This window comes from Chelonoidis abingdonii, chromosome 2 (assembly GCF_003597395.2).
Source record: "Chelonoidis abingdonii isolate Lonesome George chromosome 2, CheloAbing_2.0, whole genome shotgun sequence".
NCBI classification, from domain to species: domain Eukaryota; kingdom Metazoa; phylum Chordata; order Testudines; family Testudinidae; genus Chelonoidis; species Chelonoidis abingdonii.
In genome coordinates, this window is record NC_133770.1 from 45,416,158 (window position 1) to 45,427,465 (window position 11,308).

The 11,308-nt window shown below is 43.6% G+C and overlaps 1 protein-coding gene across 3 annotated transcripts in view; it reads left to right on the forward strand.

Annotated features, from left to right (window-relative positions):
* The window catches only part of RUNDC3B (RUN domain containing 3B), a 178,216-nt gene extending 166,908 nt beyond the window's left edge, over positions 1 to 11,308 (forward strand). For 2 of the 3 annotated variants that reach the window (XM_032806254.2, XM_032806259.2), the window contains exon 11: positions 10,272 to 11,308. In XM_032806254.2, coding sequence (XP_032662145.1) covers positions 10,272 to 10,417 — 146 coding nt within the window. In that variant the 3' untranslated portion in view covers positions 10,418 to 11,308. The remainder of the gene's footprint in view (positions 1 to 10,271) is intronic. The other variant, XM_032806268.2, reaches the window with a different exon arrangement.

Below are 11,308 nucleotides of genomic sequence, written 5' to 3' on the forward strand. Positions count from 1 at the left end.
CGGTAAGAAGGAACTGAGGAGCGGCCGGGTCGGCAGGGGCATATATACGGTGCCGCAAAGGCGCCACGCCAGGGGGCGCCTGCCGACCCGCCGGGTGTTGCTAGGGGAAAATTCTTCCGACGAACGTGCATGCGGCGCGCGCACACCTACTTGGAATGAATATGAGCAACACATCTCGAAGAACAACAGTTACAAAGGTGAGTAACCATCTTTTCCCTCTTCTTCGGCATCACCTATCTCATCTCATCCAGTTGCCTTGTCCAAATAGGCATTTTAATGGGTTGGTTGAGGCCAGAGTACCAGTTACCATAGTTCCATGTGTTTCCCACCTTTTGTTTACCAATTGCTTATCCCACTTCCTAAGCAGTTGGACCCATATAACATCAGATTGATGCGTCTTAAGCAGGATAGAAAAATCACATCTGCAAAAATTAAGAGTCCCTGTGTTTGTGTACCTGGATGACTGGTTGATCAGAGGTCAGTCTGAGGCTCATGTTATCCAGTGTATCCACTGTCCTGTCCACCTATGATGCACTGAGACTTCTGCTGAAACAGGGCAAATCAATCCTACAACCAGTACAGAGAATAGAGTTCATTGGGGTGGTCTTGGACTGCACAAAGGCCATGGCCTTTTTGCCACAATTCAGGTTCAAAACATTACTGTTGAGGCTAAAACATACCCACTCTCCACAGCACGCAGCTGCCTCAGTCTCTTGGGTCGCATGGCAGCATGGTCCTGTGCAGTTCAGCATGCCAGGCTGCATCTCGGAAGGCTGCAGGCATGGTTAGCTTTAGGATGTGCCCTGAATCATCATTTGGACAAAGTGGTTCCAGGGCCAGTGTCAGTGTTGTCAGTGTTGGATTGGTGGATGGACCCTCTTAAAGTGTGTCTAGGTCCCCTATGTCTCCCCGCTGCCAACCTCACTCTAGTCCCAGATGCATCATCCCTTCATTGGGGAGCTCATATGGATCCCCTGCAGACTCAGGGTCTTTGGTCATCGCAAGACCAAAAGACTTATATAAATGTCAGAGATCTAAGAGAGTACATCTAGCTTGTTTGGTGTTCCTCCCCCAGATAGTGGGAAAGAATTTAATTTTAATACACAACTTTTGTCTGCTTATGTAAAACATAATGCAGAGAGCAGTGCAATCAATTCAACTTTGCCAAGAGGCAGTTCACCTATGGGACTTATGCATAAACAACTTGATTCATCTCAAGGCTGCTTACCTTCCAGGGATACGGAACGTTAGCTGATTAGCTGAGCATATCTTTCTTGAGTGGTCATTATGTCCAGATGTGGCTAGATCCATCTTCCAGCTCTGGGGAAATTCCCCAAGTGGATTTATTTACAACAAAGACTATCAGAAAATGCCATCAATGTTGTTCCAGGGGATGTCTCAGCTGGCAGTTCACTGACAGATGCTTCTCTCTTATCCTGGAAGAATCCCCTATTGTACACCTTTCCTTCAGTTCCTTTGCTACCCAGGGTCTTGTCCAAAGTGAAACAAGACCATGTTCATCTCATCCTTATAGCACTGGCATGGCCTTGTCAACATTGGTACTCAACTCTACTAACCTTGCTAATTGAGCTTCCATTATCTGTCCCGTTGGATTCAGATGTGATTTCCCAGGACCGTAGTCATTTGCTCTATTCCAGTCTCTGATCCCTCCATCTGACAGGCTGGATGCTTAATGGATAACACCCTTTGAAAGATCCTGTTTGAAGGACATTCACAAAGTGCTTCTGAATAGCAGAAAACCCTCAACTAGGAGCACTTACTTGGTTGAGTAGAAATGCTTCTCCATTTGGTCCTGCCAGAAAGCTGTATCTCCAGAGCGGGCCTGGACCACATGCTGGACTTACCTTGTATATCTGAAACAGAATTTGTCTATAAGCTCTATAAGGTTGCATCTGGCAGCTACTTTGGCCTTCCACAACTTGGTGGATAGTAGATCCCTTTTTCCCCAACCCCATCATAGCCAGATTCCTAAAGGGCATGGTCAGATTAAATCCACACATGCAAGATCCTGGAATCTGAACTTGGGCCTAACAAAATTGACAGGATTGCCCTTTAAATCCCTTGCAACTTGCGCTCTGTTTACCTCTATGTGAATGTAGCATTTCTAGTGGCCACCACCTTGGCCAGAAGAGTGGAAGAGTTGAAAGCCCTGCTGTCAGAGCCTCTATATACAATTTTTAATAGCTTTAAGGTTTATCTTCATCCTCACCCAAAATTTCTCACTACGATGGTCTCTGTAATTTTCATGTTTATCAAGTAATCAAGCTGACCTGATGAAACCTCATGCCCACAGCGATAAGGAGAGACTTCATTTGTTGAATGTGAGAAGGGCTCTAGCTTTCCAACTGGAACATACTAAGTTATTTAGGACCTCTACTCAGTTGTTCATTGTGATTGTGGACAGAACTAAGATTCTTGATGGATTTCATTCTAGACCTCTTTTTATGCATTTATTTTATTACTTGCTGGCTAATATAGCCCCCCAGCTAGAATATTGACACATTCTACTACAGCACAGGCAACATCAGTGGCTTACTTGGTGCAAGTACCTATCATTGATATTTGCAAACTGGAGATAGGTAAAGACAGATGACCATTGTTCATCAATCCAGGGATAATGACAATTTTGGATGGGTGGTCTTACAAGCACTGTTCAGGTCGACTTTGAGCCCGCCTCTAGATTGTCTATCTGTGAGTCACCTATAGTGGAATGGACATATAAAAGCACTCAAAGAAGAAGCAATGATTATCTACTCTTCTGTAACTGTTGTTCTTTGAGATGTGTTGCACATGTCCGTTCCACGACCCGCCAACCTTCCCCTCTCTATCAGAGTCTACCTGGTATGAAGAAACTGAGAGGAGTCAGGGGCGGCTCTGCCTCCTTATTCCAGCAGATACTGGCGCATGACAACAGAGGGTTCTTGGACCACCCCAATCGGTATGGCTGAGGGAAAAAATTCTCCAACAACTCCGTACGAGATGTTCGCACACACCTACAGTGAAATGGAAGAACATCTCGAAGAATAACAGGTACAGAAAAGTAGGTAACTGGATTTTTATGTATCTGTCGAGGTACTGAGATCTCTCACATCTAGTGGAAGTCAGGGCCTTCGATGGTTCAGATTTTGCTATAATCTGCTGTAAGATGCATTTTTTTAATGCAGTGCTGCACTTATCATAGACTCATAGAAATGTAGGCCTGGAAGGAACCTCAAGAAATCAAGTTCAGTCCCCTGCACTGAGGCAGAAGTAAGTAAACTTGGTTGACTATCCCTGACAGGTGTTTTTCTAACTTGTTCTTAAAATCCTCCAGTGATGGGAATTTCACAACCTCCCTTGAAAGCCTATTGCAGAGTTTAATTACCTATATAGTTTAGGTTTTTTCTAATATCTAACCTTAATCTCCTTTGCTGCAGATTAAGTCTATTACAACTTGTCCTACCTTCAGTGAACATGGAGAACAATTGATCTCCATCCTCTTTCTAACATCCTTAATATATATGAAGACTGTTATCAGCCCCCCTCCCTCCCATGGTCTTTTTTTCCTCAAGATCAAACATGCCCAGTTTTTTTTTAACTTTTCCTCATAGAACAGATTTCCTAAACCTTTTATCATTTGGACACACTCCAATTTGTCCATGTTTTCCTAAAGTGTGATGCCCAGAATTGGACATGGTACTCCAGCTGAGCCCTCGCCAGTGCCAAGTAGAGCAGGATAGTGCCCTCCTGTGTCTTACATACATGTGGCAGAGTGCTGGGAACCAGCAGCTGAAGTCAGCACTCTGATCAGTTAAACACCAATTAACTCCCCCCAAGGTGGATCTGACTGTACCTAATTAATCCTTCCCAGCTTATTTTAATATGCTAAAGAGTTAGCCCATTAATGCAGAGGGTAGAAGAAGGCACCAGCAGGAAATGCTGGAGGGAGACGCAGGCTAGCAGAGCTAGAAGGTGCAGACAGCTCTTCCCTCTCCTGTTCTTGGCAGAAGGGTGAGGAGAAACTGATTTTGTAAATACTGTGGTGTATGGATCAGTATGGTGAAAAGAGTAATGAAATAAACTACACAGTGGTGTTTAACAACTGAAAGACTCTGAATAGTCTGCATAGACAGAGCAGATGATAGGAGTGGCACTCCACCCTGTCACAATACGACATACATGTTCTTATGGTAACATTTGAAAATGTGGTTTTCTGAATTGCAGATTTTTAATATAAAGTTCAGTTGAAAGGGATTGTGAAGTTCATTGTGGGAGTGAGATTTTAGCGTCTTGCCCAACTGCTGATCCCAAAGAGTGCTGTCGTATGCTGAACATAATTTACACCCTCCAAAGAGTGCTCTGGCACCTAATAACAACCAGTTCTGCCTTGACACTCCTGCTGCCTCTGCCAGGTGACATGAACATCCCTCAGCTCAACTGTAAATGCTAAAGCCTCCCTCTGCACAACCTTTATCTCATCTCTGAGATGTTCGTAGTTGCAAATTATCTAGCTGGAAATTTAGGTAACTTTCCTGATGATAGTAATGTTATGTTCAAAAATCCCTTTTCACCACATCCAAAGTTTTAGAGCTCGAATGGTGGATGCATACTGTTAAATTATTTTTCCCAGCTTTCCCATATATTTTCTCAGAATATTGATTAAAAAAAAAACAAACCTTTTTTTTCCTGGGGATAGAGTGAGTGTAGATCTTTAAGGGTGTTCGCTTGAGTTCATTCCATAAGCACTGTATTCGGTCACCCATATTTTTTTTAAAGCAGATGTAAGACTTAAATTATACAAAGATCCATTGGAAGATGCCGGTAAGTGCTGTAAAAGAGTGGATTATTTTCACTATACTGGTTTTTTTCCTCAAAGGTAGGGGTTCCCTTTAAATGAGAATTCAGAGGCACAGTGTTCAGAAATGCCTACTTTACAGATGCAAATTTCCTTGAACTTTTGGTGGACTGGGTTGCATATACAATATAGTGCGTGAGACGTCTTAGTCATCTGTTCAAATCCAGTTCAGGTTGGTGGCTACCAAAAGCTGTTATCTGATCCCTGTTTGGTGGCCTATGGAAATAAGGTGATCTCACTGGGTAAGTGTCTGGCTGTCACAAAACACACTACCATAATTAGCACTAATTAGTTCCACTGTGGGCAGGGAGGACGTGGGTTAAATTGACATGTTGCCTGACCTAGCCTCATCTCTGGAGGTAGTCCCTCCAGGTTCCATGTTTGTGAGGCAGAATGGGAAGTTTGCACTGACACTTCCAGTGTAAATCTGATATCTTTTATGAGGAATTATCAAGAAGGATGAAAAACAAAACATGTTTATCTTTGTTAATAGCATTTACTGATTCCAGTGGGGTCTTTTCCCAACAAAGATTAAAAGCAATAAATCTCTGGTCATGGCATCATTCTGGTAATTTATTGCTGATGTTTGGTTGAAGCCTTAACGGAAATTTTTTTTACTGATTAATTTCCCCTCTATTAGCAGTGTCTTCCACAATTCTGGGCAGCTCTTCTCTCACTGCAGCTCATGAAGGCAGATCAGAGTTTTGGTGTTGTATGGTCTGGCCACACCCTCTCTGCTGCTCCTTGCTGCCTGATGAGTTATTCCCAATCTGTTAAACTTGTATAACATGAACAAATATTCCAGAGATAATGAAATAGCTACATATATTAGACCAAGAAAGATGGTTGTATGGTAACAATTCCACTTAATATCTGACCCTTAACTGTAGGAGACGCTGCTAGCAGAAAGGAAATGATCAGTAAGAAATGTAACATTCTGGAGTTCAGTATCTCCCAGAATTCTGGGTATCTGGGAAGTAGCGAGTACTGAACAGATATAGGAAGGGTTATGAAACAAAAGTTTGGCAGGAAAGAAGTACCTCCCTCCCCTTTTCGTGAGCTCACTCAAAAGTTTCTATTATTTCTGGCCACTACACACACCTCCCTGCCAAAGGAAGCCTCTGCAGAAACAGAAATTCCACCTTTTAGTACTTACTGAAGGTGTTAGCTGTTTTGTAAATTTCCAAAGTGAACACACTTGCTAATTCTGGCCAGGCGGTTGGTAAGTATCTCGTGAAGCATGCTTGATCCATTCTGGGACAGAAGCTTCTGATGATTTGAAGGCTTCCACAATACATAATCTAATCCACTGAGCAATGGAGGACTTGGAATTTCTGAGTCCTTGGCATTTAAGGTGGGAGGGCATGAATAAGGAGCCCAATCTTCTTGCAGATTTTTGTATGCTTGAGATAGATTTTCAACACTCCTCTGACCTTTAAGGTGTGCCACACCTTTTCAGTTGGATGTTGTCGTTTTGGACGGAATAAAGGAAGCACAAGTTCTTTGGAAGTATGGAAGGAGAAATTTACCTTAAGAAGAAAGGATTCTGGTGTTCTGAGTGCCACTTTTGTCTTGTGGAACACACAGTAAGGTTCACCTATAGATAAGGCTGCCAACTCCAACACTCACCTCGCAGATGTGAGAGCTACTAAGAAACAATTCTTAATGGATAAATAAAAGGCCAACACTGAAGTCAGAGGCTCAAAGGAATGACTTGTCAAAGCCCTCAAAAATAGTGAAAGACCCCATTTGGGAAAGAGTGGCACATCAGTCTGGCTAACCAGTCGGCTCAAAGGAATCTTCTACCTGTGGATTGTCTTCCAGGGAGCCTGAGAAGTATTTTGGTCTCTGCCTTGGTACAATTCACAAACGGATTGGCTGAAGGGAGGCCGAACATGTGAATGATGGGATTAAAAACCACCTGATTCAGGCATCACTCGGAATTATTGAGCCAGCGTCTCCCGAGCCAGCCTGCATATTGGGTTCAGATCACCTTTGTTGTGGATCACTCTGAGGGGAAAAAAGGAATGATTCTGCCCACTTTATTGTTTCCATTGCTTCCACATGTAGTGTTGGACTCCTTGTTTCCCCCTTTAAATATGTAATCATATTGTCTGACTGAATTAGAACATAGTTCCCCTTCTCAGCTCTAGGAGGTTTTGCTATGAGCCTTTTCCTCCTGGTTCCATAGGCCCTGGGCTCTTTAGGTCTCCAAGTGAGCTTCCCAGCCTTCCAGGCTGATGTTGGCTGCTTGGACTAAAGGAGCTGGAAAGCAGATGGGCATGCCTTGGCAGATGGTTGTGGGCTGACCACTACTGTAAGGAGTTGAACACCTGTGCTGGAACTTATACTTGATCTTTGTGTTCCGTGGTGTGATCCCACACCTCTAGTATGAAAGCTTGAAGACTTCTGATGCATGATTGTGCCCATGGGGATCCATATGCATGACACCACAAGTCCTAGCAGTTGGAGGCATAGTGTTACAGTAGCTCTGGAGCAAGAAAATAAGTTCCTAGATGAAACTAGAGAACTTTTCTTGGCATTGAAGCTGGGTCCCTGGAGTAGATTTCCCATTCAAGATGTGACCTTCTGTGCTGCGATGGAGCTTTGATCAGATGTCATCCAGGAAGGGGAAGAGGTGAGTTTCCTGTGACCTGAGTCTGGCCATTATCACAATCAACATCTTTGTAAAAATCCTGGGGGCTGAGGAGAGACCAAATGGGAGGGAGTGTTCTTGCAAACTACAGAAGTCTGTGCGGGCGCAGTCTGATGGGATTATGGAAATGTGTCCTCTGGGTCAACTGAAGTCAAGAAGTCCCTCCTGGGACAAGTATGATACTGTAGAGGCCACAATCTCCACTCAAAACTTTTTCTTTATCCATTTGTTGCTTTTGAGATAGAGAATGGCTCTGATACTCCCCATTTGCTGCCTACAATGAAGAAGATGGAGTAGAACCCAGAGAACCCACTTTATCATTCCCATATCCAAAAGATGAGACATTTTGTTCTGCATCAGACTGTTTTACAGGGCTATTGGAGCTGGGTGATTGGATGAAGAAGGGATGGGTAGAGCCTGCAGCTCAAGGAGGTCTGTCTCACTCACTATATCCCTGACTCATTTGTCTATGGTAATTGAAAACCATTCTTCTAGGAAATGGGAAATCCTGACCTCTAGCTTCAGCTCTTGGGGGAGCCTATGCAATCTTTGTCATAAAGTGGATTTGGAAGGGTTGGAGACTGAGGTCCCTCTGGAATTTCCCCTGGTACTTTGATTCCAGTATTTTCACTCAGGGAATTTGTTGCCTCTTCGCCAGTAAACGATAAACTTCTGTGAGGATGAGGAGCAAAAGGAGTGCCTCTGTCTGAAGGCTGGTCTATTTTCTGTTCTGAGGACCCTTAGTGAGGAAAGGAGAGACTGTTTGGATTTTGCCATCTTGTCAGCCACCATCTTACCCAGTTTTTCTCCAAAAATGAAGGAGTCTGTAAACTTGGCTAAGCATAGGACCTGCTTAGAGTAAGTATCCATCTTCGAGGGTTGAAGCCTTAGGCGGTGCCTGGCTACTGAACTGGAACCCATGGCTTGGGCTGAAAACTTCATTGCATCCATTGAGATGTCCACTACACAGGCTGTTTCTGGAAAGACCCTTGAAAGTGGAGCCAAAGTCAGGGTCATCTCACAGCCCTTAAGAGCAGATGTTCCAGCCAGGTAAGAGATGCTCCTGCAAAGTAGGTAACTGCCAGGAACACTCAGAGGTGGCAGAGGAGGCGTCAGAGCCCTCTTTGTGACTATCCTCCATCTTTCCAGTCTTGGGGTCCTTAAGATAGAACTCTCCTTTTGAGGCAATAATCATATTTTTGGCAAGGGATGCACACAGGTTTCAAGCTTTGGTGTCCCTTTCATTCTTGAATGTAACAGAGCCTGAGATTGCTCTTGTTGATGTGCTTGCCCTTACCAGGCTTGTTCCATTCATCCCTAATCAGTTCCTTAAGGAGTGAAGCGATATTGCAGCCTCAAGGGAGGATTTTGAAGGGAAAAATTTATTCTAAGGCTTACTCACAGGAACCTGCTCAGGTTTCAGAACCAGACAGCTCACCTTCCTCATTTTAGGAGGAAGAAGAGGATTCTAATCCCCTGGATTTGTGTGCTGTCTTTCCCTTTAAATTTTTTTAAACTTTTTTAGCATGCTTCAGGAGTATAGACCCTCTGCAGTGGCTTTGGTGATGCCTTTTGTGGGTTGCCTTCCTTAGGGTCTGGAGCCCTCTTGAGAGATGTTTCAGGGGCAACTCATAGTCAGAGCCATCCTGATCTGCTTGGAAGGCGTGGGAGGGCTGATTTAGAAGCCCTGCTTTTTTCCAGAGTGCTCAGGACCCACTTTAAGTCTTGTGGGCAGGACTGGTCACTCTGCAAGCCTCCTCTCTGTTCTGCTCGGGCCTCCTTGGACTTACTCCATGAGTCTAGTAGTCAGGGTCCTCCTCAATTTTAGAGCCTCTCTCTGCTGTGCACTGGGGTTCCTGGTCCATTTTTTCCACATTAGAGTTGTGGCTGCCTCAGTGGGTAGGGAATAGGGATGCAAAATGTTAACCAGTAAGCATTAGTCTAATTGGTTAACACACCTTACCAGCCAAGCTGTGCTGGCTGGTGCAGCCCCAGCCCCCTCCCTTTAATCAGTTAACCATTTAAACAATATTTTTATTGTTTAAATGGTTAACTTTTTAAACTATATTTACATCCCTAGTAGGGAAGTCCACTTGCCGGTTGGACTTGTAACCCTGGGACCTAATGGAGTTAGGGGATGGAAGGCTGGGTGCAGGCTGGGCCCAGCTTGCCATCTGCCAACCACGGGAAAGCTGCCTTACAGCACCTTTGGATTCAACCTGGTACTTTCTTGGCTGCTCTGCCATGCCTCTATGGGTCACAAGTGCTGGCAGAGACACACTGCAATAGAGGCTCAACCCTGAAGGGTTAACTAGCCCAGGGAGGAGGAATGCTGTGGAGGATGAATGCTGCTTCCCACTGCCCAAAAAACTGGGCAGAAGAGTTAAGATGGAAAGAGTAAGGGCACAAGCAAAAGAAACCACCACTGTGTGGTGCTCCAGAGGCAGAGAATCTGGAAGGAAGCAGTAGAAGAGACATGGTCAGACCACGCAGCACCAAAACTCTGATGTCTCTGTGAGCTGTAGAGAGAGAACTGCCTAGACATCTAGAATTGTGGGAGATGCTGGGCACAGTAGCATGTTTCCCTAAAAACTGGCAACTGCATTTGTGCATGTGTGCTTATGTTGTATCAAGGATGAACACTCTATAAACAGATACATATACTGACCTTCTCTCTTCCCTCAGTGTTACCCCTGTTCAGCTAAATCTAGTATTAGGAATTGCATTGTAATAGTGATTAATGTAATTCTGTTTTAACAGGGAAGGAAGACACTCCATCATTGCTTGGTCTCTGTGGCTCTCTGACTTCTGTAGCAAGTTATAAATCTCTTACAAGTCTGAAATCAAGTGAATACCTTGCAAGTCCTACAGCAGAGATGACAAGTCCAGGTCTAACTCCATCTTGAGCAGATATACATAACAAGGAAGAGCTTTTGTGTTGTATGCATTCAGTTTACATGCCATAATTTGACTTGCTGTGAAGACTCTTAAAGGTTCAAGCAAGCTAAAGAATATGCTGCTTTATTTCATAATGATCTATTTAAAGAAAAGTCACAAAACTTGCATCCATTGTTCGTCATGCTTTTCTTTAAAAGGATTTTTCCTGGACTTACCCTTTGAGATCTTAAATTGTTTAAGAATCCCAGTCAGGTACAGAATGTATGCATGATTTAGTAACAAATGATTACCTTTTAGAATGAAATATGTGAACATCAGTCTTCTGCTATACAGTCATGATCTATGTTCCACAGGCTCTTAGCTAGAGCACTTCCTTGTACTGCTCTGCATATTTGTCAACACTTGCAGAAGAGACAGGGAATAAATCTTGGCAGGCTAGCAAAGGAATATCTGAATTCCAGTTTACGTTATATTACAAACCATTCCTTGTTTAAATATCATATTTTAATCTGCATATGTTCTATTATGTAGGATCTCAAATAACTTATTTAACCTGTTAGATATTTTGAAATACTGACAGGTAAGTGTTAAACTTGCATTCCCATTATGCCACTTAGAGAGTTAATTTTTATGCTCAGATAAAGCCATATTAAGAAACAGTATACATCCCTAGGTTTTGATGAGGGGACAGAGTAACAAATCTTACACATCAGGATTACTTCCAACTTTTAAGAAGGGATTAGGAGGCAAGTCACCAGGTGATCATGGGACCCAAATGAGGAAGAACTTTGCAAGTAGAAGGTGCATCTTCAGTCAGTAACAAAAAGCAAGTAACTATGTTAATGTAAAGGTGGGGGAAACATGGTGCTGTCATCACCTTAGAGCTTTGGGAAAAATCT